General features: G+C 50.8%; 1 protein-coding gene across 2 annotated transcripts; it reads right to left on the bottom strand.

The window, feature by feature from the left end:
* Positions 1-12,335: 12,335 nt before the first annotated feature.
* On the bottom strand, positions 12,336-22,669 carry UBXN10 (UBX domain protein 10). 2 transcript variants are annotated; one of them, XM_021095475.2, is made up of 2 exons: positions 22,419-22,669; positions 12,336-15,258 (listed from the first exon to the last, which is right to left on the bottom strand). In XM_021095475.2, exon 2 carries the CDS (start codon positions 15,241-15,243, stop codon positions 14,401-14,403), a length of 843 nt encoding a protein of 280 aa, XP_020951134.1. In that variant the 5' UTR covers positions 15,244-15,258; positions 22,419-22,669; the 3' UTR covers positions 12,336-14,400. The 2 variants fall into 2 exon arrangements, with proteins under 2 accessions (XP_020951134.1, XP_003127717.1); XM_003127669.4 differs by lacking the exon at positions 22,419-22,669 and adding an exon at positions 21,083-21,147.
* Positions 22,670-24,803: the final 2,134 nt, after the last annotated feature.

Below are 24,803 nucleotides of genomic sequence, written 5' to 3'. Positions count from 1 at the left end.
CTCTGCTGCAGGGTGACCCCCTCTACTTGGCCTCTTCTGACTTTCTACCATGCCTGGGTGAGCAGGAACCCCCTGCCTGCTGAAGGCCGAGTTGTTTCTTGTTATTCAAGACCCAGCCCCTCCCATCCCCACCCCCCACCTCTGCACCGGGCTTGGGTGCCATTCAATGGTGCAGCCTGGCCTTGGGAAACATTCTTCCAGACTCATTAATGCTCTCCCTTCCAGCCTCCTTGGGAGACCTAGGATTAACACCCATCCCAGAAATTGTCCTGGACGTGGAAATCGTGTAACTGAAGATTAGGGCATATTAAATACCATTAAAACGTGTCATCATTTTTGCGGAGAAGTGCCGGGACCTACTGTTGAAATATGCTCTGTGCTCTCGCAGGAGTTCTCAGCTGGGGGTGGGTATTTCAGAGTCACCCACGGCTTTTCTCATACAGGTTGGATGCTGGTGCCCTGTGCCCTGCCCCTCACCCCGAGTCCACCCACCCCTTTGCCCCCTCTGATCTGCCTCAGTCCTGAGCATCAGAGTCACCCGTGTGCTGGACAGTCATGCTTTCTATAAGAAGGAGGGGATGACATTGGCCTCAGAGGAAGACCCTGGCGATCAAGTGAGAATCTATCTATGGGTTCTTAGTAGACGCTAAAAACAAGTTAGTCCCATTCTTCTGTGCCTTCCTCACTTCAGCTAGAAATTTGCCCCGGGCTTCTGCAGGCAGCCACAGAAGGGAGTCCTTGGCTGCGGCACAGAGAGACAAGTGGGACTAGAGGGTGGGAGACCCAGGGCAAAATGAGGGCCCTTTACTTTCTGCCTGCCTGCCTTTCTTTTCCTCCCTCCCTCCCTTCTTTTCTTTCTTTCTTTCTTTCTTTCTTTCTTTCTTTCTTTCTTTCTTTCTTTCTTTCTCCCTCCCTCCCTCCCTCCCTCCCTCCCTCTCTCTCTCTCTCTCTCTCTCTTTCTCTCTTTCTCTCTTTCTCTCTTTCTCTCTTTCTCTCTTTCTTTCTTTCTGTTTTTGCTGCATCCAGATCATGTGGAAGTTTCCAGGCCGGGGACTGAACCCTCACCACAGCAGCAACCCAAGCCACTACAGTGACAATGCTGGTCCTTCACCCACTGCACCACAAGGGAACTCCCGTTCTTCTTCTTCTTCTTCTTCTTTTTTTTTGTTTTTTTGTTTTTTTGTTGACGCAGTTTGTTTTCCTTTTCTTTCTACTCTTAGGGAAAAGCTCTGTGCATAGACGCTTCACGGAACGGAGTTCCATAGATGTTAACTCACGTCTGCGATCACATACAAGTTGCAGAAGTGGCCCCTTCACTGCACCATTTCGGGCCGGTGCCCCACGTGTCCCCAGGATTTTACCACTGGGGTATCCATTGGCCTGCAAACAGCTGAGGTGCTCTTCCGGGAAGCACACCAGGTGGCGCTGTGGAGTAACCGAAGGGCCTGAAGGGAGGGACTGGAGAAGGAGCAGCAGCCCTCCCAGGCTATGCCCAGGTGCAGGAGAGACCCTGGTGGCCCACCAGCTCAAGAATATCCCTCTGACTCATTGAACAGATGCAAGAGCACCTCCATCCGTGTTCCTTGCAGAGCTTATGTCAGGAGTGGTCACCATGCACCAGATTTTAAGTGCTTGGTGTGTATTGACCAGTTTAATTCTCACAACCCTGGGAGCGAAGCACACTAACTAATGACCCTAACTAAAAACACTGGGCAGCTGAGGCCCAGAGAGGCTAAATAACGTGTCCCAGGTGACCTGGCTGGCAGGTGGGAGGCCTGGGGTTGAGCCCGGATGGTGTGGCCCCCTTATGCAAACAGCTGGTTTGCCCCAGCAGCATGTCCTATAGCTCAGGTTATTTCCAGTGGTTTAAGGTTAAATCAGCAGCTCTGGCTTCGAGAAGATACTTCAGGAAGCTGAAGATTCCACTTCCTTTTGGACAGTGTACCTTCAGGTCACCATTTCCAAGAGGCCCAAACCCAGTGTACCTGCGATGTGCTCTTGGGCTGTGGGGCTTTCATCCACTTATTCAATACACGTTTATCAGCCGGGGTGCCAGGGGTATAGACAGGCAAGGTTCTCATAGGTCCCGGTTCTCAGAGACTTTATTTTCATTTATTTTATTATTTTTAAAATCAACTTTGGTTCACATTAATAGACTTACTGTCAACTATGGACATTTTTTTTTTTCATTTCACAGACTATTTTTAGCTATTTTCTTAGAATATGGTTGTGATTAATTTTTCTTTTTTTAAAAAATGATTTTTATTTTTTCCATTCTAGCTGGTTTACAGTGTTCTGTTACAGACTTTAATTTTACTTTATGGCTGCACCCTCAGCATATAGAAGTTCCTGGGCCAGGGACTGGATCCAAGCCGCAGCTCCACCTTAAGCCACAGCTATGGCAAACACTGAATCCTTTGACCCACTGTGCCCAAGCCGGGAGCAAACCCAAATCTCCAAGGCACCCACTGGGCCACAGCAGGAACTCCTCGTGGACTTCATATTGGTGTTGGGAAAACAGCTGATGAGTAAATCCATAAATAAGAAAATTTCAGGCAATAATAAAAAAGGAAGGGGAGTAACAGTAGGTAGATGGCAGTAGAGATGGAACAACGAGGACTGGAGGAGGTGGGAGGCAGAAGAGGGGTCATTCAGCTCATCCTGAATGATGTCTGAATTGCACATTTCCTAATGGCCTGGTCCCCTTCAGGCAAAGAAAATGTCATCGGATTGCCCAGCAACCTCTATCAAACACCCACTCCAACAACCTGCCTCTCTTGTGGGAGCGTCAGTTTAGGCCCAGGCTCCGCGGTAAACAAGGGAAGACTGACTCTCCAAGAGCCGGAGGTTCGGGCGCTCAGGTGGGCCGTCTGCACACCTCGCTGGCTCACCTGGCCCCAGGTGTGTGGTGCAGAAAGCAAGCCCATTCAGGCTGGATAGCTGCCCGTGTCCGAGGGATCTATGGCCATTGTTGAACTTGAACTTCAGTTTTGAGGGCTTTGCAGGAAGGAGCCTGTTCATGTTTCCAACTTGGCAGTAGTGCTCGCTTTCGGCCAAATCTCCAGCGAGTGATAAAGAGCCAGCCCCTGGTGGGCTGCAGAGCCATAGAACTGAAAGGGTCCTGAGAGATTGCTCAGCCTCCTTCTCTTCCTGAATGTATCCAGGGTCAGAGATCATGGAGGGACCTCCGGCTGCCCTCACCCCAAGGCTTCAAGATTACAGCTCTGAGCCCAGGTCCCCGTGTTTTCATTCAGAATCGTGGTCTCTGAAAGGGACCCAAGTGAGGCCCATGAGACTCTTTGATTTCTTATCCTGTGGCTTTCTCTCCTGCAGACGGGGCTTCTGTCCTTGTGAAAATCAGAAGCATTTAGAGAACAGAAGCCCCCTTGTCTTCATGGTCCCCTCACCGCTAAGAATATTATCTTGATTAAGGTGATGAGAGACACGCTCTGACATCCATGGATGGGGACCAAGGCAGATGGATGGAATTAATCTGTTTGCCAGCGCTACCCAGAACACTGCAGGGACTTGGAAACCATGCCAAGTTCACCGAGGATGGCATCATTGAGACATGTCACTGTGAACTGGCTGAAGGGGTTGGGTGACTCAGATGAGACCTAAGTCAGTTTTAGGCCTTCGAGAATGACAATGTGTTTTGTGTGTTTGAGTTACAATATTGTATTCGTTTCAAGGTTACGGCATCCTGATCAGTATATGTATAGATTATTCTCCATTCAAGGTTATAATTCCCTGTGCTGTGCAATATAAACTTGTTGCTTATCTATTTTATACAAGGCTGACTCTTTGTGCTGTAAGCAGGATCTTGAACAGGTTTATCTGGGGGATGTTGGCACCTGCCACATGCAGCCCCATTACTAGGCACTCAGAGGAGCACAGGGTGACCGAGTCGTGGCAGGTGTGAAGGGCCTCATAGTCTCTTAGAAAAAACCAGCTGTGCTCTGGTCCTTGGACATGGCTCCTCCCTTGGCTGGTTTTCTCCGCCCTTGGAGCCTCCAGAAGAGTCCCCCATCCTCCATCTGTGCTTCCATAATAGGCCTTAATGTATTCATGAATCCCCCCAAACACTTGTCGGGCACCTACTGTGTGCCAGGCACTGCTTAGACAGTCGCGCTAAACTGGTGACATTATCATTTTCTGTGCACCAGTTGGCCTCCCTCGCTGCAGGGGAGCTCCTTGAGAGCCGTGAGCACCTCTTCCCTCTGGTGTCCCCAGCCCCTGGCCCAAGGCAGCGGCTCCATCCATGTCTGTGGAACCCACGAGGAGAAAACTGACAACAATACAAGATGGGTAGTTACTAAAATAAAATGAACCTTTGTGCATATTTTTATGGGACTCAAAACGTTCTCAGTAAACATTACCTCATCTGATTCCTCATGACCACCCTTGGGAAGCAATCACTTCCATTTGCGGGTGGGAGGGTGGAGGCGTGGGCAAAATATGGCCAAATGCTGTGTTCTTTCCACTCCATGGAGGAGTGTTTCTTCTGCAATAACCTGGGGGGATATTCGGCCAGGGAAACCCAGGGAAGGGAGAGGCCACTCCCCGGGAGAGCATCAGGAAGAGGCAGCTCCTGACCAGTGCAGCGGGGGTTGGGAAGGAGGACACCCAAACAGAGAACCGAGAGCAGGACAGCCCAGGGCAGGTTCCGAGCCCCATCACTGGTCTGGCCCCCTGAGACAGGGATGAAGAGAATCATAGACTGTAGATGTTGGAAGGGACCTTGAAGTGACCTAGCCCAGCCCTGCAGTTCCTAGCTTGGGGGCCCTTAGTCTTTCCCGGGGGGCGGGGGGGAGGGCTGTGCCAAAAGGGCGGTTCCCAGGCTCTTTAAGTCAGAAGATTGGGGCAAATCTCTTAAAAAAAGTCTCCAGAGCCTTTGGGGTGCCGAGGTCCCCTTTTAAAATCCATGCTTTGGAGGGAGTTCCCATCATGGCGCAGTGGTTAACGAATCCGACTAGGAACCATGAGGTTGTGGGTTCCATCCCTGCCCTTGCTCAGTGGGTTAAGGATCTGGCATTGCTGTGAGCTGTGGTGTAGGTCGCAGATGTGGCTCGGATCCCTTATTGCTGTGGCTCTGGTGTAGGCTGGCAGCTATAGCTCCGATTAGACCCCTAGCCTGGGAACCTCCCATATGCCGTGGGAGCGGCCCAAGAAATGGCAAAAAGACAAAAATAAAAATAAAAACATAAAATAAATAAAATCCATGCTTTGGGAGTTCCCTGGTGGTCCAGTGGTTAGGATTTAGCACTTTCACCTCTGCAGTCCAGGTTCAACCTGGGTCTGAGAACCGAGATCCCATATCAAGCCACTTCATGCTGCAGCCAAACAAACAAACAAATAAATAAATAATCCATTCTTCAATTTTTGCCTGTTGGGCATAATCTTCATGTTCCAAAGATGTTTGGGAAGTGTGGCTATGCTGAGCCAAAGGTTTGTTGAGGTTGGTCTGAATTTTTCCCAAGGCTTGCAGCCCAGCCCTTGTCTGCCAGCTGTACTCCCCACCCCCTGGTCTTCCCATTCCTGTGCCTGCAGATGAAGGGGCAACTTCCAGGGTCGACTGCAAAGTGTGTGATGTGTGTGTTGATTTGTTCTGTCTTGAGCATGAGGCTCACACTTGAACTTCCTGCAAGACGAACGGAGAAGTCTAGACTGGTTGGTGCTGGATGCCGTGACTGGCCCGGCCTTGGGGGCATGGTTGGAGGCCTGAGGGAGCAGCCTGAACAGCCAGGACCAAGTCCAAGAGCATTTTCAGTAAGTCCCAGGAACGTCTCCCCGATGACTGCTGTCCAGGGCAGATGGTCGTGGGGGCAAATGCTGTCTGCAGAGTGAACTGATTTCCTGCACTCCCACATGGGCCTTTGCATCAATCTGCCTCTAGCTCCTCCTCCACTTTCTTTTTAAATCCAAATGAAAAGATGTTAGAAGACTGTGGCTGGGTAGCCCAGGTCCTCAGACTTGACATTCGTGGCTTTGGCCAGGCTCCCGGACAGCTGAGCATTCAGACCTCCATCCAAGACTATTTGTGTGGATGAAGAGGAATTTTTTTCAGCCACCATGGTGCTTAGGTGCTTCCAGACTATTGTCAAATGAGACCCGCCTGATTCATCTTTATGCCTCATGTCTGGTGCATGGACATGTCTGGTTTGTTGGCTTAATGAAAAGATATGTATTTAAATAAGATTTGATTCATAAAAATCGCAGCCGTGTACAGTTCCAGCTCCTAACTCTGTTTTGAAAAGGATAATGCTCGTATCAACCATGATGCATGTATCAACAAACTAGAAGGTCGAGAACAAAGTTCTCTCTTCCCCTCCCCCTCCAGTCCCCACTTGCCTTGGCTTTACTGCAGGAGAGAGTCCCAGTTTATGACAACAAATTAACTGCATCTTGAGTTTTTCACATTAAAATATTTTGAAAAACAGGTTAAGAAATATTAATATTTAATATTAATAAAAGACCTGAAAAAAATTTAAATGTTAGGTTCTATTTTCAACAAAAGTGCAGTATAGAAAGCAGTAACCTCAAAACAGAAGATGTGGAGTTCCCCTGTGGCTCAGTGGTAACAAACCTGACAAGTATCCCTGAGGATGGGGGTTCAATCCCTGGCCTCGCTCAGTGGCTTAAGGATCCGAAAAGATGTTAGAAGACTGTGGCTGGGTAGCCCAGGTCCTCAGACTTGACACCACGAGCTGTGGTGTAGTTTGCAGATGCAGCTTGGATCTGGCGTTGCTGTGGTTGTGGTGTAGGCTGGTGGCTGTAACTCCAGCTGGATCCCTAGCCTGGGAACTTCCATATACCTCAGGTGTGGCCCTAAAAAGCAACAACAACAACAGCAACAAAGAACTGAAGCTGCTGCAATGAAACTGTTAGGTGCTTATTATATAATCCTTTCAAAAGCAAAGCAGAATCCATGTATTTTCTAAATATAATTTGATGTATACAGCCTATTCCTGCAAATTTGCCCCAAAGAAATAATTTGAAAGGTACAAAAAGCTACATAAATAAAGATTCCAACATTGACTTCTATAGCACAAAAAAAAAAAACCTGGAAATATGTAAATGTTCCTCCAAAGGGAAACTAGCTTAATAAATTATAATACATCAACATGCTGAAATATTACTAAGTCTTATAATAAATATGAGGATTATAGACATTTGGAAAAAAGAATATAAAACTGCTGTTTTTGCTAGGATTACAAGTGTTAAAAATATGCCTGCATGTCTACAGGCAAGAAATGTGCAAAAAAATTTTAACCTTTAAGAAGGAGATAATATATACCAAAATATTAACAATGGTTATCTCTGACTTAAAGGAGCGTGGACTATTTTCAATGTCCTCTTCAATCTTTTCTATTTTTTCAAGTTTCCCATTATTTAAAAAAAAAAAAGGCATTTTCTTTTGGGGGCCAGTGTGTAATTGACTCTGTAGAGTAAGCCTCTTCTGCTTGGAAAAATAATTTCTGATGCTGATGAATATTATTGGTTAGCATTTATTTTAGTACACTCTTTTTACAATAAAGTTAAGTAGTACTTCTTTTGAAAGTCAATGGATTAGATACCCAGAAGTTAACCACTTCTCCTGACATCTGTGGCTACCTCTCTGGTCTTCACCTCTAGCTTGGATTGTAGAAGCTTCTTCTTGGCCCTCCAGCTTCTATCCTTGTCTGGTCTCAGCACAGCAGCCGGAGTGCCAATTCAAACAAGTGTGACAGGTAGACTGCTCTGCCCAGCTCCCTGCAGTGGCTCCGGGTTGACCCAGAGTGACAGTGCTGAAAAGGTCCCGTGTAGTGGGTCTCTCCATCCCCATCTCTGATAGCAATACCCCTTCCTGGCTCCAGCTGTCTGGCAGCCCTTCCCTCTAACAGACTAGATGTGCTCCCATCTCAGGACTTGTGCATCTTTCCTGCCAAGAGCCTACCCCCCCCACACCTTCTGCCCCACCCCCAGGAGCGTGGCTGATTCTCTGGTCTTCAAGTTCTTGGCTCAGAAGTTGTCTTGTCTGTGACGTCTGCCTAGACCTCCCCATGGAAGATCTCATCCTCTATATCCTCCATGCTCTCCAAATCCCCCTCACCCTTCTCTGCGTTCCATTTCCCATCACATGTATCCTTTTTCTAGCGTACTATATTATTTATTATGTATATTACTTCTTTTCTGTCTTCAGGCATTAGAAGGTAAGCTCCCTAAGGGCAGGGAATTTGGCCTGACAGGCATATAAGTGCCTATAGATACCTTTGGAATTAATTTGTTACAGCAAATTTGAATAAGATGAGTTTCTGCTAAGAACTCCATTAAGAAGGAAAAAGGGGGAGTTCCCATCATGGCTCAGCTGTAACAAACCTGATGAGTATCCTGAAGATGGGGGTTCGATCCCTGGCCTTGCTCAGTGGGTTAAGGATCTGGTGTTGCCATGAGCTGTGGTGTAGGTTGCAGAGGCAGCTCAGATCTGGCGTTGCTGTGGCTGTGCTGCAGGCCAACAGCCTCAGCTCCAATTTGACCCCTAGCCTGGGAACTTCTATATGCTGAGGGTATGGCTCTAAAAAGACACACACACATACACACACACACACACACACACACACACACAAAGGAAAAAGGGCTGAGGCTCAGACCTGGGTTAGGGAAACGAACACACCTCTACAGGGTCTGGATCCAGAGTCTTTGGGACACAGCCTAAATCTGGTCTGGGTTGACACTGTCGTTGACACTGTAGCTTCCCAGGGCTGGATGCAGGGCTGGAGTGGGGACAGCAGGAGATTTCCAGACCGTACTTCCCAGTAGGAAGGATGAGAGTTACTGCCATTCTCCCACGGTCTGCTTGCAGGTGGCTGCCACTCTTGTTAACCGTGGGCTGGGGCTGGAGCATACCCAGGGTGTCCGTTGGTGCTCCTCACCACCAGAGTGGACCCATGATCTCCGCCTTTCTGCTAGAGGGCAGGTGTCAGAAGGTGCAGCTCTCAGCTGGTCACAAACCACTAAGACCCGATTGCATAGATCTCCTCATTGTAAAGAAGAATAGGTGGGCAAGGAAACTATGAAACTAGGGGTTTTGTTCATTGCACTAAAGGACGGTGGTTTTATTTGCCTTCCCAAGAGGAAATGCATCCCAAATCAGCTGCTGATTTGAATGAATGGAATGAAGGGAGCCAGAGAGGGTGGGAAGGAAGGAGAGATAGAGATAAACAATGGGTTATTTTCCTGGAACAAGGATTTCTTATAAAGTAACCCTGGCCAGTAATCATACCCCAGCCATTAGATGGTAACTGATTTAATCTATACATTAAGTGAAATAGCGACCTTTTTAGGTTGCATATCTCTCTTTTTTTCAGGCTGCACCAGTGGCATATGGAGGTTCTCATGCTAGGGGTTGAATTGGAGCTGTAGCCTCTGGTCTACGCCACAGCCACAGCAACACAGGATCTGAGCTAAATCTGCAAACTACACCACAGCTCACAGCAATGCCGGATCCCCAACTCGCTGAGAAAGGCCAGGGATCGAACCTGCAATCCTTATGGATACTAGTAGGATTCATTTCCACCGTGCCATAATGGGAACTCCCCCCTCTCTCTCTCTCTCTCTCTTTTATTTTTGTTTTTTTGGCTACCCTGAGGCATTGGACCAGGGATCAGATCCAAGCTGCAGGTTCAACCTACACTGTAGCTGTGACAATGCTGGATCTTTAACCCACTGTGCCAGGCTGGGAATTGAAGCTGCATCCCAGCACTCCCAAGACACTGCCAATCCTGTTACGCCACAGTGGGAACTCCTTCGGTTGCATCTCTTAGAACAATTAACAGCTTTGAAAGTCTCTACACACTTTGTCCAAAAACCTCCATGCATTTCTTTCCTATGAGCGCTGCTGCTGGTCAGTGCTTTCCTCGCCTACCACGTGTTGGTGCTGTCGCCGTGATGTTTGTTTTTGCCGAAACAATCCGCATGGGTGAAACAGTCCAGCTAAGGCTGCTTGGTTAAATCCCAACTTGCATTTTCTTATTCCTTAAAATGGAGTCCATGTCCAGAATCTGACCATCTCTCAGGACGTCTATGGCAACCAACCCGGCCAGGGCCGCCACCGTCTCTCCCCCGGTTATGCTTATGGTCAAGATCCAGTAGTTGGTCTTCCCCATCTTCCACCTTGATGCCTAGAGTCAACTTTCAACACAGCAGCCAGAGCGCTTCTCTGAGCAGGACTGGGGGAATGAGGCTCCCCTCATGGCACCTTTTGGCTGTGGTCACATCAGTTGCTCAGCGTCTTGGGACAGGATTTAAATACTTCCAGAGATCTGTGCCTGTCCATCAGCTGTTCTGGATTGCTGCTGTTTCCGAAACTGATGGTGGAGGCACACAGAGGGATGTCAGAAAAGGCTAGGAGAAACTGCCCTCATCAGGAAAGGAAAGTGTCACATCACCAGGGTAGATGCAAAATAAAAAACCCAATTTTATTTTTATATGTCTTGTGTGTTGGTGAGTGAGTCACCAGAAGTCTGCTCTGATGGGCTTGCTAACTCCTCCGCAGGGGCCTCCGACCTCTCTGCTTCTCAGGTGGGCTTTTGGTCCGTGCTGGTTTCCGGACAAGGGTAAACATGCTCAGAGTTTTAACTTTATTGTGCTGTGTTGCCTCCGTGGATTAAAAGAACAGATATTCCTGCTTAATTCTCAGAGTGATTTTCAAACTAATGCTGAAATAAAATAATCTAGTTTTCTTTGCAATTCTATTTAAAAGACATAAAGGTAGATCCTCTGACCTTATAAAAGTCTCATCTAAAATAGACCCCAAGGAGTTCCCGGCACAGCACAGCAGAAACCAATCCAACTAGGAACTATGAGGTTGCAGGTTCAATTCCCTGGCCTTGCTCAGCGGGTTAAGGATTCGGCATTGCCGTGAGCTGCAGTGTAGGTCGCAGATGCGGCTTGGATCTGATGTGGCTGTGGCTGTGGTGTAGGCTGGCAGCTGTAGCTCTGATTCGAGCCCTAGCCTGGGAACTTCCATATGCCACAGGTGCAGCCCTAAAAAGCAAAAAATAAAATAAAATAAAAAGATAAAATAGACCCCAACCACAGGAAACTGTGTACCTTTTTATCTTGACTTATTATGAAGCTGTTAATAAAAAGCTGTGTAAAGAGAAACTATTTTGCCTCTTGGGAAAGGGTGGCTTTATTTGATGTTAGACACCCCTTTCAAATGGTGATAAGAGCCAAGTCCAGAATGCCTTAACATCGTAATGCCGGATAGAGGGATCTGTCACTAGTCTTTACAATTTTTAATTGGAATGGAAGCCTCAAGGCTTGTCTTAGTTTCTTTGTGAAGGATTTTCTGGGGGCGGGGGTCTGGGGCACTGCTGGCCTAGGGTCCCATTCACCTCACCTCTTCATCAGGACTGCCCTGGATGGACGGCTGATGACTGGGTCCCCAGGTACTTTCCGGGTGATGACTGTGGCGTTAAAACCACCTGCCATCTATGGGTGAAAATTTTTTGGATTCTAAATGATGAGTCATTATTTTTCCTGCTTTTCCTTCTGTGGGCAGGACTCATTTACCTACTGGACTTTGTATCCGCGGACACCGTGGGGTAACCTGTCGTGAAGCTTTGTCCCATACAACGTTCCTACCCTCACGAGTGAACCCCCTGGTGCCACCACTAGAGGGGGCAGGGAAGGGTTTCTTCTGCATCTGCTGGAGGCGGGTGGGGAGACCTGCAGCCATCTAGCCTAGGCTTCCCTCTAGGGTCCTTCCAGATAAAGCTATAGTGGCTGCCTTCAGCTGGTTTGAGTGGAGTCTAGAAGTGCTTCCACTTTTTCTCGCCAATGCGCTCTTGCCCGGGCGCCAATGTGGCACAGGGTGGGCCCTCTGTGATGACCAGTGACATGAATGACTCAAGTCAGTGACCACGGAGTGAGCCAACTTCAGACCTACCAGGGCCACCAAGCGTGGTGTCCAGCCAGCTTAGCCCATCAGGCCAGGGGGCCTGGCTTCAGTGACACAGACAGAGCCAAGCATTCTGGAATTTTGATACTGTCTGTTCCCACCAACCTCAAAAGGAGTGTGCGTGGATGGTTGTGTGCGTGGGATGGTTTGGGGGGAGAAATTTAGGGGTCTCTTCCAGTGCAGATAAGCTTAGTGCTCTGAGATAAGCTGAAGCGAGAGCTCCAGGAAAGTCAGTGTCTGGAGGCCCTGGGACGAGGGCCTGGATCTCACAGCAAAGCCATGTGCTTTGCCAAAGAGAAAAGCTAAGGCTGGGTTGCCCAAGCCCTCTGCCCGCTGGCGGGTGGTGGCCGAGGGCTTGGGCTGAGGTAAGAAGAGGCGCTTCTCCACTGACTCAGTTTCACACAAATCAATTTTTATTGTTAGTATCAACTTTTTCCCCAGCCAAAAAAAAAAAAAAAAAAAAAAAAAAAAAAAAAAGTTTATTAAGGTGTTTTGAATCTAGCCTTGTTCACCTAAGCCAAAATATCCTAAAATATTTCTATGCTTTGTGCGTTCCACTTTCTTCTACCACCCCAGAATTCGAAGCTAAATCTTTGCTGAAGCAAACCCCTAAAGTGCAGAACATTCTAACTCCTTCATTTTGCTGAGATTTTTCTAAAAATCGCCTGCCTGGAGATATTACCAAGCCCCAGGTGGGTGGCATTTTATTCTTACCACAGAGTAGGTGGGAGCTGGTGGGAGGCTCTTCTCCACCTCCTGGATCAGAGGCAGATTTATGTGCCCGAGTCCTGGGTAGGAGGTGAAACTCCCGGACTGGGAGGACCAGGCTCTAGTCGCCAGTCCCTCCTGTGGGGTCAGCAGCAGAGGGGATGTGGCCAGCGGCGTGGGCCTGCCCGGGGCACCGCCAGCCTGGGCTGGCCTTTGCGGTCAAGGGAGCAGCTGACTCAATGGTATTAAGAAATCTTGCAGAATATTCCCACATAAGCTATTCCAGAATGATCTGGGTGGTGTGGGATGCAGTTAGGACAAGGTGAGCCTTCTTCAGAGGAAACAGTGTGGGTATTTATCTCCGGGGCCCCGTATTGATTTGCTGGGAGTCACCTTTCCAAGCACAGACCTGATCTGTGTGCGAGACGCGCTTATGGGCCAGGGGAGCCACATCAATAGGCGTCTCGAACTCCTGCCTCCTCTGAGGACCCAGCCAGCAGGGCTGCATATCAGTCCCCAGGGCTCTGTGGTGACCGAGCTCTGGGAAGACAAGGGTCCCCTGCTCTGAATGGTGATTTGGCCACAAGGGGACCCGGATGAGACGTGGGAGTCATGCTGAACTCACAGCACAAGGGAACATTGGCAAATATCCACGTCGCCACTTGAGAGTTGGAAGAACAAGACTGTGTGGTCTGCACCAGCTGCAAGTATCGCAGTGACCGGCCGGACGACCGGGCCTCGGGTCCCAGCGCAGGCACATCAAAGTGACACCAGAGTGAGGCACCCTCTCTTTCCAGAGGATCCCAGATCAGAGAAGAGGGGTGCCACCATCCTTATAGGGGAGCCTCAGTGCTCCAAGGAGACACTGGAACTGGGGGTAAAACCACAGACCCACACCCAAATAAGCCAGCGGGAGGTTTGTGCCATTTAAAAACAAAAGATTCCATTACGGACAAAAGCAAAGGACATCTGATTGATGGCACTGGCTTTTCTCAGTTTGGGACACATTTTGTAGCACAGACAGCAGCTACCAAAAAATCATAAACCTTTTCAATCTCCATTAAAAATAAAGTAGCTACTGGCTCATCTGTGCTTGTGGAAAGGATTTACTTTCCAGCTCCTGCATTCCTTTAGAAAGGGTGGCGGACTGGGGATTTGCATTAGCTAAAGACTCATTCTTTCCTCTGAAACCACCTTGCACAAACCCTAATCCCCGAAAAACTCGAGTCACTTGAGCTTGGCCAAGGGGCTGCTCCCAAGATAAGGCCAGCCGCCTGTTTCTTAAAAATGCCTGCCGGAGACGCAAACGCCAGCACAACAGTTCCTGAACCCTGGTTATTTACCAGACCAGAATCTTCTCTGGGAAGTGTTTAATCCTGCATCAAATACAGAAAGGCAAACCACTGGCTTCAGGAGAGTGCAAATTCATTGTAAAGGCTAGCAGGTGCTTCAGAAAGGACCCGAGGAGAAAAGGAGAAGGCGGCCTAGTCACAGCTGTTCCAGCTGGTCACTTGCCAGTTCACTCTGGCGGTGGAGAGAATTTGCCAACTGGGAGAGAATTTTCTTAAGGCACTGGGCACATGTGTAGATTTCACTGCTTCAAAGAAGATGCTCTGAGGGTGAGCGTCTCAAGAGGCACAGCTTCCCCAGGCTCACGTGGCACTTGGAACCAAGGCGCCCTGGAGGCCGTGGCACCCAAGGATACTCCTTGCTCAGAGACCCAGGACCCTGGCTGGGCAGCAGCGGACTCAGGGCCATCCCTCCCTGTCTTCCCGGGCGATGCCCAGCGCCGACCTGTGGGCGATTCCACACTCCTGCAGGGACTTGGTGAGGTCAGAGAAGCGTCTCCGGGGCACCTCCATCGTTTCAATGCTGCAGTGTCGGTAAGTGGCCTTGTTCTTGTGTTCGGCCACAGTGACGACAGTTTGCAAGTCATCGGTTGGCCGGAAGTGGCGAACGAACCTGCGGCCTGACGGTGACCTGACGGCAAGCAGCAGCCTTGGCTCTTGATCTGACGGTTCCTCCAGATCTCCAGCCCCATAGGAGCTTTGCTTCTTGGGCTGCATCACGAACTTCCTCTCCAGGGAACAAGGCCGAGCTCTGGCATCTTCTCCGCTCATCCTCAGGGTGCCTGTCTCCTTGGGGTAAAGACCTTGGAGGCTGCTCCGCTGCAGGGCACTGGTCTTTTTCGAGGTTGTTTCCAGGGCCCCCTGCGCCAGGCTCTTCCTCTTGATGGAAGGGAGGACGGGGTATTTATTGAGGGAAGAGGAGGACCCAATGGGCATCTGCTGCAGCAGCTCCGGGATCTCATCGGGAGCCCACTGGTTGGGAGACTTGGGTGTGCAGGCTCCTGGTTTCTGGCTGCTTGGTGACTCACAGGGAATGGCTGGAGGCGGAGACGGCGCACGGCTGGAGCACACCTCCGGGCCCTGGGGTCTGGGCAGACTGGGCCGGGTGCGGCCCTTGGCGGACTTGGGCCTTATGACATGCATGTTGAGCGAGTCCCGCTGCCAAAGGAAGCCGTCAACTGCTGTGCTGACTGCAGTGCTGCATTCGGGGGGGGCTATGTTCACAGGGGCTTCTGTGGCCATTGCTTCTCAAGACCCCTAAGGAAGCAGGAGAAAAGAGGAGGCCACGGTTAGACTTTCTGGGACCTTCTGATTCTGAGCCATTTACTCCCCAGGGGGCCAGAATCAGGACTGGACACGACGTGGGAAACGTGGGCAAGGGGGGCTTCTCTTTGGATTTCTGGCATCTGGAGAAGGGTCCTCATTACAATTCATTCATTCATTTCAGGCATTGGAATATAAGCCCTTGCAACTGAAATGATTACAGTGAGGAAACCCTGGCATTCCATCCACATGTAAATAGATAATTTCAAAGAGCAATAACTGCTCTAAGGAAAATAAAATATTACACCAGAGGGTGACCAGGGGAGGGAACAATTTCTTATTCTTAAAGGTGGGAGGTTGCTTTAAGCCGAGAGACCAGAAAGATGAGCAGGAATAAGCCCTGTTACGATTGAGAGCAGGGGTCAGCTAACTTTTTGTAGAAACAGTTGTGGCTTTGGGAACCACCTGCTCTCTGATCCAACCACTCAACCCGCCCCTGCAGCATAAGACAGACATGCAGACAATAGGTGAACAGAGGAGGGCGGCTGTGTGCCCATGCAACTTTCTTTACAAAGACAGGGTGGGCCAGGTTTGCCCCTCCTTGACTAGAAGGAAAGCTTCCTGGTGAGGGAAGAGCCAGGGCGGTCCCGAGGCAGGAATCTGCTGGGCCACAGGGTGGGGAGCCCTCCCCAGGGGGGCCTCTGCCACCCCACGATCAAAAGATTATCTCAAAAGCACAAGAGTCACCCCGTGGTCACTGGGCAGGGAAGCCAAGCTTCACTTGAGAGCTGAGAGGTAGGCCCACCACTCACTTGCCCTCGGCTCCAGAGCTTCCCGCCACAGACAGCAGACGGCTGGGCCCTGGAATCAGGGGACGAGGCCCCCTCGGTGAACCCCAGGTTCCCTTGCTCCCTCCAGCCTGTCCTTCCTCTTTTCACATCACCCGTAGCCGGCCCTTGCTTTCTTTTTCCTCTTCACCATCTTTTCATGCAACCTCGCTAGTTGCTCTGCTCAAATCTCTTCATGCAAGACCCCTCCACTGCCCTCACTTTGTCATCGGGTGGGGGCAGAGGGAGCAGGACCCCACTGCTGATCCCGCCTGTTCCCAGCCCAGCTAGAACGCACAGGCAGGCACCTGGCTTCTAGGCTGGGGGCCCGCAGTCCCTCCCTGTCAATGGCCAGACAACACCTATCTTCGGCTGCGTCTGTCCCTACGACTCTCCTCCACCCATGTGATGCGAGTGTATAAGCGAACAGGGGTGGCTGTGTGCCCAGAAAACATCCCTCGTGGACACTGACAGTTGAATTTCACATCATTTTCATGGGGCACAAAGTACTCTTCCTCTTTTTATTTTTTTCAACCATAAAAAGTGTAAAAGCTATTGTTACTCACGAGCCACGCAGAAATGGTAGTGTGATCTGGCCTGTGGGCCATGGTTTACCAAACCCCATCCTAGGCCAACCCCAAAGGGGGACTCTGGGCACTCACTAATTCTACAGGTGTGTGAGCCAGAAGGGCAGAGCCAATGCCCAACGCCACCAAGCCAGCCAAGAGCAGAGCCGGAAGAGAACCCAGGTTCTCAGGACCAGGCTTGGCTTCCCCATCAGCACCTCCCTCCCTCTGCTTTAGCTGTTGACATGTGTCTTCCCATTCACCCTGTAAACATGCTGAGGGCCCCTGCGTTTGGATCCCCCACTCGCTGTGCTGGGGAGCTCTGTGTGCTAATGAGGTCACACAGAAGCCACGTTCTGAAGCAGAGCGAGAGGCATGAGTGAGTCTCCTGCAGGCCTGGAGCTGCCAAACCAGTCCCCTCCTTTTCCTGGCCTCCTCATGAACATGGTTACTATCTTTTAAATTTTTTTCTTTTTTTTCTTTTTTGCGGCCACACCTACAGCATATGGACATGCCCAGGTTAGGGGTTGAATCAGAGCTTGCAGCTGCTGGCCTCAACCACAGCCACAGCAACGTCGGATCTGAGCCCACGTGCAACCTGTGCAGCAGCCTGCAGCAACACTGGATCCTTAACCCACTGAGCGAGGCCAGGGATCCCACACACATCCTCACAGAGACAGCTTTGGGTCTGTAACCCGCTCGGCCACAGCGAAGACTCCAACAGCGTTCCTGTTACCTCTTCTTCCCAGCCCCTGGTTGCGGCCTTCCCAGGATACTGCAACGTCCTGGGCTCCCTGCCTCCCTCTGAATCCTGACCACAGCTGTGACGATGACTCTCCCCCTGGCAGCCTGACCAGTAGCTTCCCAGAGCCTTGTGGGCCCCCAAAGGCAGCATGTTTGGGAGCAAAGGACACAAGACCCAGTGTTGTAAGACCTGGGTTCTATTTCAGGTCCTGCTGAGTTCCAGCGGGGCCCCTGGGGTAGTCAATCCACCTTACTGGTTCATCACTTTCCTCATCTACAGAATGAGCTGTATGGGAGTTCCTGTCGTGGCGCAGTGGTTAACGAATCCGACTAGGAACCATGAGGTTGCGGGTTCGATCCCTGACCTTGCTCAGCGGGTTAAGGATCCGGCGTTGCCGTGAGCTGTGGTGTAGGTCACAGATGCGGCTTGGACCTGGCATTGCTGTGGCTCTGGCTTAGGCCGGTGGCTACAGCTCCGATTAGACCCCTAGCCTGGGAACCTCCATATGCCGCGTGAGCGGCCCTACAAAAGGAAAAAAACAGAAACAAAACAAAACAAAAAAACACAAAAAAAACAGAATTAGCTGTATGACTGGGAAAACATTATTTAACTACCTCTCAGCATCAGTCTCCTTACCTGCAACGTGAGGCTAGTAACAGGAAATGATGTAGGAGAGCCGGAAGCACCGGGCTTGGTGCAGAGGAAAGGCTTAATTCAATGGTCAAGGTTTTTCTGATTTTTGGTTTTGGTTGTCTGTTTGTTTAGTGCTTTCAGTAATTTTAGGCCCCAAGGTCTCACCTGTTGCTTCAGAGCGTTTCCCCAGTGTGTCTGCGGTGGGTTACCTCTAACCATCGAACACACACCTGCCTGGCCCGGTGCACGGAAATGCTGGAAGGTTGACGCCAATGAGCTCCTGCCTATGACACGGTCTCAGCAAATGCTAATACAGTCCTTCTAACCCCACACATTCATCTCACATTTGCCTCACATTTACTGGCTCCAAGCCGCCTTCATTGCGCCATCCTGAGCAATGCAATTCCAGCCCCTCGGCTCCCTGTGCAAAGATGCCCATTCTGCACATATTATCATTATTACCTAATTTAATTTAATCTATGTATTTATTTTTGTCTTTTTAGGGCCGCACCCCTGGCATATGGAGGTTCCCAGGCTAGGGGTCGAATCGAAGCTGTAGCCGCCGGCCTATACCACAGCCACAGCAACACAGGATCCAAGCCGCATCTGCGACCTACACCACAGCTCATGGCAATGCCGGATCCTTAACCCACTGAGCGAGGCCAGGGATTGAACCGGCATCCTCGGGGATATGAGTCAGATTTGTTTCCACTGTGCCACAATGGGAACACCATTATTGCCGAATTTTAGAGTGTATCTCTCTCCTCACCACTACAACCTCAACAAACACAATACCCCTGTGGATTCCGGAAGCTCTCCTCAGTTCAAAGTCTGCCCTCTCAACTGAAAGGCCTCCGTGTTGGCTCCGTTCTGCTCACAGGCCGAGTCTTTCCACACTCCCGTTCCCCCAGTCGAGTCTTGCACACCCAGTCTGGCTGCTGGGAGTCCGGGAGCCTTCTCCTCAGGAGCCTTCTCCCTGGCATCAAAAAAGCCTGCCCAGCTCCTTGTTGATTTAAGCTATTTTCTGATCAACTGTGAGGAATGTGGGGCTATGTTCCCCCCTGGAATTTTCGTCTAGTTCTCAAGTCTTGCACTTGTCATGAAGCAGCTCCGCCCTAGAACTCAGGGTGGCACCCAGGTCCCAACTGTCCAACTGTTCTGCCAAAGAGAAGCTCAGCTGGTAAACCACCTCCCCCTCTCTGCCCACCCTTCCCCCTCAAGGAACAGACTATTAATTCGCCACAGCTTCGACAGAATTATCACAGACTTGGCTCCTAACTCCCACACATGCCTGGGGAAGGTTTAACTGTCAGTAAGTTTGGTAACTTAGAAACCTCTTCCTCAACAACTTTGATGAGGAAAGTCATGTGTTCTCCCCGGCTCTCTGCTGGATTATTTTTAACAGGAAAAATCGAGTATGTGCATGCACTTTCCATACCTTTTGGTACTATATAATTATCCGTGTTCGGGGGGTGTCACATTCAAGGCACCCTGATCATAAGATAACATGACTGCGAACCATCTCAGAGAAAAACCTCAATTATGACTAATTCCGCTAAGCCCACTCATGGTTATTTAGAGACTAACACCTCCTTCAGGTAAAAGCGTTCCATCGAACCTGCTTTCATAACCCGCTACCTCCTCCTGAGTGCAGGGACCATCTGTTACATGCAGGGCGCACCGACGCTCCCATGGGGGGTGGGGCGGGGAACAGGTGTGTGGGGACCTGAGCCAGCTGCGCCTTTATCTTAACACCTTGGGTCTCGAACTCTTCCTGCCGGCCTCAGCCGAGGAAGGCTTCTGCCGCGCCCAGTAGCATCCCTGCCCGGCTCATCCTGCCACCTTTAGGCCTGGCAGATGCTCAACTGCAAAGTGATTTGCAAAGTGATTTGACAAGATTTGGGCGTAGGCTTCCATCAAGCTGCCAGTTGAATAGGCAAGTGGCCTGTTTACTTAAACATAATGGCTGCACCCCAGAGGCCTGCCAGGAGTCAGGAAACAAACACGGATAACTGTTCCCAAGGAACTGCCAAAAGGGCAGGTGCCCATTCCTTAAGATTAATTGCCAGATCAACTGGGAAAAAGGAGAATGTGATAGCAGAAGCGAAAGCCATATATTCCCGCTTTCCAAAGGCGCTCGCCTCCCACCATGGGGTCAGACTCTGTCCCCCCCCATTTCACTCACAACCCAAATCTAAACCTACAAGAAATGCAAGAAAATATAACCACCCACATACCATCTGCTGGTACCTACCAAGAATGCTTACATTTGAATTGGTCTTTTAAAAATGTTTATCAGTTAATATATCCCCTGCCCATCACCTCCCCTCCTTGTGAGGCTTTTAGGATGAAGATGCTCTGAAGAACCAAGATGTTAGTTGGCCTGAGAATGAGAAAACTTTGGTACATTCCCGGTTGTACCCAGGACTAATGATTAGAACATACACTGTCCTGTGCTGAGTTCCGGGGAGTGGAGAAATTGGATCACAAGCCACCAAGTGATCAAAGGTTTGGAAAAGGAACTGGGGATGATTCCAACAGCAGCGGGGAGGGGCTGGGAGAGGTACTGGCAGCTCTAGAAGGAAGCAAGCTCAGGCAGGAGGAGGGAGGTGGGAGGAGGGGCAAGAAAGAGCCTCTAGAAAGTGAGTTGACTTGGGTGAAAGATCACTGGTCTGGGAGAGGCTCCGCTCTGGTTCTGGTCTCTGGTCTCTCTGTGTGATGGGACGTCCCCTTGACCCTCTCGGTCTCTGTCCGGTCTGTACTGCCAGCCAGGAGGTCACGGCCCAGCGCTTTCCTAGGCTCCTCGGCTTCCGCAGAGCCCGGGAGTTGTTCTTGTCCCACTCTGGCAACGGTGAGCTCTGGCCGGGCTGGGTTTGCCCCTGGGGATTAGCCGCTTCCCTCCAGGCCCCTGGACCGTCTGCAGGGGTTCGCCCCCAGGGGAGGCCCGTCGGGGCGACGTGACACAGGATTAGGGTCTGGCCTCTCTCGGGCCCTCCCAGGACCCCGGGAGGCCAAGGACAGGACCCGCGGGCAGCGGCCACGCTCACCTCGCAGCAATGCTCCATCCGCCACCGCCACCGTAGCTGGGTTCAGTCCCGCTGGTAAACAGCCCAGGTCTCCCGGGCAACCGCGCCGGGGGTGCTTCCGGTCTGACCGGAACCGGCCAGGCTGCGGTGGGTGGGGGCTGGGCCCGGGGCTGGGCCCGGGGCTGGGGGCGGGGGCCTTAGGAGGAGAAGGGAACCGGGGTCTGACCTCGCCATCCTCCTCGTCTCCTCCACTCGCCTGCCTCGATCCCTGTCTCCTGGGACAGAGGGCCTCCAGGGGGAGGCAAGCCCTGGGGACTGGGGGGAGGGGGTGTCTCCAACCCCTTTTGTCTCTTGTGACCTTGGGTCAAGCCCTGACCCTCTCAGTGTCCCTGAATTTTCAGATGAAGCTCCTGGACTGACTGATGCTCGCAAACCTGGGAATCTGAGTGGCTGCTTGTAGGGCAGCTGTTTGGGTCGGGGACTTCTCCTCTGCCCTCGGTGCAACCCTTCTGCACCAGTTCCCCTCATTTCCACATCAGCCCCCCACTCCAGAGCCACATCGGAAACCTAGTCATCAACGACATCTGCCCCTGCTTTGACCCTCCTGACCAGGCCCTCTTCTACTTCCAGCAACTCCAGCCATTTCAACCATGTTTTTCTTCCAACACCTTCCAGTGGCTGTCCACTGCCCTCTGTCCTTTCTCTCTACCTGTTAACCTACTTCTTCCCTGCTCTGTTAAGTCCTAGCTCCATTAGCTCAACTGTTCTCTTGCAATAATCCTTTCCTTGTCTTGCTGTCTTTCTATCACCCCCTCTACCTGATGAAACCCCAACCAGCCCACCTACACCAAGGTACTGATGTAGTGGAAACATGTGGTCTCCAACTTCAATTGGACCCTCAACCCCACACAGAAATCCTTCCACTTTCCCCAGCTCAGTTTTGACTCCTTTCTCCTCGGTGTCTATTGCAAACCTTGTCCTCTCTCCTGAAATCTCTCACCTGTCCTGGTTTCTCCTGCTGCTCAGAAGATGCCCTTACTTCCCTCTTCCAAGAGGAAATAGAAGCTATCATAGGGAAACTTTCTCAGCTTTCTGCCCTTCAAACCTGCCTACCTGTGTCTCCTTGCTTTCCTTCCTCCCTCCTATTCTAACGGGAGGGGATCCATCCTCTCTGTTCTGTCCAAGATTGACTGCTGCTCCAGGGTGGCCCTGAAGCCTGTTCCCTGCCATGGGCTCACACGTGTACACACCCTCGTCATACTCCAGGACCTTTGTTCCCCCTGTTTACTCTGCCTAGAAGATTCTTCTCCCCTCCCCCAACCCCTCAGCCCCTTCTCTTTGCCTAACGCCCACTTACCCTTCAGATCCCAACTTAATAGATGAGCATTTTCTTCCAAGATGGAATTAAGGTAGCTTCAGAAGGAGTCCTAACTGGACCCTTTATCTGCCGGGCACTGTTCTAGACCCTTGGAATTTGCAGAGGCATAATGAGGGACTGCATCAGTAGAAGATGATGTTAGCAGACATTCAAGAACCAGGTCATCAGAGGAAAGAATTCAGAATCACTACCTAGCATGGTGGCAAAATATTTGCTCTCTTGTCTATCCTGACACATGGACACAGGATCGTAATAGAGCACAGTTCGGACCCTCCTGCAGGATGTTCATGATTGGCTGAGAGGACAAGTCACATGAGCCTAAGGAATTACCCATCAGATTCTTTTCAGTACAGTTTGAACCCAGGGCGGAACAGCAGCTCAGGCTGGACGTGATTATGTGCCAAGTGATTGGTAGGGACAGGGAGATCTCTGGAGGCCAGGGACAGAGGGAGTGGTTTCAGCAGCAGTGTTTCTGATCGGTGGAAGCTGCTGGTGAGGGCCTGGGCTGGGCAGGCCTCCTGCTGGGGTCACCCCCTCACCCACCCTGGACATCTAGGGAGGCATCTAAGGACCCAAGAAGGTGCAGGAGGTAGAGGTTTTAGAAGCTGCTGGTTTTGCAGCTCTGAGCTGGCGGCTTCCTTGCTTGTAAATGACTCTGTCAGGAATATCTAAGCAATGCTCCTCAGCTCTTTAACGCCCACCCCGAAAAGATTAAAGTGGATTCTTTGTCAGCTATTTTAATATCACCTAAGAATTATGCAATCTTTTGGAAAAATCAAATCGGCTTCTCACCCCGTTGGTGTGTGTGAGTGTGTTTGTGTGCGTGGCCGCGTCCCGATGTAGGCACACAGTGACACGATGCTTATGCTAGGGTCTGTTTAATATTCAGCAGCGTGTGCCTTTGGCTCCCACGTACCGTGGAATGCACAGCCCTAAGGGGAAGCTGGAGGGAAGGAGAGGAAGCCGGCCAGGGGATGGCTGCACCTGCCTGCTCTTTATAGAGAGAGCGGGCTCTGCTGCCTTTGTCTTCCCTCCTTCTTCAAAGAGGATGTCTTTTAAAGGATGAACCCTGTAATGCCAAGTCGCTGGCACACGTACAAAGTAGATTCTAAGTATATGTGGCTAGAGGTCACTGGCCTGCCACCTTAAATGTGGACTCACTTTCTTTCTAGGCATATGTCTTTCTCTACTCCCCAGTTCTCTCCCTGGGGTCCAGCCAGCTTGTTCTCCAAATAGGCTCTCAGTTTTTTCATTTCCAGGGTCTTTGCACATGCCCGCCAGATCCTGCTCCCTTCCTTGCAGTCAATCCCAACTTACTGATTCTTGAAAGCCCATCTTAAAAATCACCACTTTCTTGAAGGTCTTCCTGACCATACTCACCACCTCACCGCCCCCCGCCCCGTGTGCGCGTGCACATACGCGTGCGCGCACACACACACACACACACACACACTCACTCGTGTGCTTTATCTGACCCCTTTTGGTCTAGTGGAACGTGCCCAAGATGGCACTGTGGATTCTCACTCCGTCAATTTCTCGAATCTTCATGACTCTCCTCCTTGCCAGTGCAGTTGTAGAGTATATTGAACCTCAGGGCTCTCCAGCTTAATGAGCAGCAGAGCAGTTTGAGAACTCCCAGTCCCACTGATTCCAAAGCCCACCCTGGACCCCAGTGCCCCATCTCCCACCCCGGCATTCCCACCTGGCACTTGACCTGTACCTGCCTCTTGCGCTGGTCATGGGGCTGCAGGCATGACGGCTGGAGTCAGGACTTGAGTTTGAATCCCAGCTCCACCACTTGCTGGCTGAAGACCCTGAGTAACTGCTATAACTTCTCCAGACCTCGGTTTCCACATCTGTAGAATGGAGTTGATAGGGATTGGATGGTTGTGAGGGTGGATGACACCTAAAGGTCTTAGCGGAGTGCCTAGTAAGTGCGTGGTGACGGTGAAGTTCATTGTCCTACTGTTCTCATCTCACAGTGCACATCTCCTTCAGTAGGTTATGAGCTCCCTGTGGGCAGGAGCTTGCCTGTGTCTGAGTCTCCTGCTTGGTCCACACTGTGCCTGCTATGTGGTAGGTGCTTAGCAGGTGAGAATTAATGATAATGGTGATGTGGATGGCACAGCTGGATTGTCCATGGGAGATCCTGCAAGCTGCCAACTGGTACCCTCCAAGGGTATGTGGCTTGAAGTCTAAATGACCTCTCCGAGGGCTGGGCTGAAGGCAGGAGCTTCAGTTTCTTAGCAGCTTATCCCCAAAGAACAATTAGCCTCTTTTTGAACTAGCAACTTATAGATTTCGGAGTCCCCATGTCCTACTGTGTCGGCCCTCAGTCCCATTAGACCTGTCAATTGCGATCAT

The sequence above is a fragment of the Sus scrofa genome, chromosome 6 (assembly GCF_054392235.1).
Source record: "Sus scrofa isolate SSC_HxYL_T2T_F1_AM1 chromosome 6, Sscrofa_HxYL_maternal_Yorkshire_Landrace_v2.0, whole genome shotgun sequence".
Classification (NCBI taxonomy): domain Eukaryota; kingdom Metazoa; phylum Chordata; class Mammalia; order Artiodactyla; family Suidae; genus Sus; species Sus scrofa.
The sequence above is the reverse complement of the archived record's forward strand: the minus strand, read 5'-3'. Positions and strand labels throughout refer to the sequence as shown.

Coding starts and splice junctions, on each gene's coding strand:
- UBXN10 (XM_021095475.2), bottom strand. CDS start 15,243: ATGGCCACAGAAGCCCCTGTGAACATAGCCCCCCCCGAATGCAGCACT.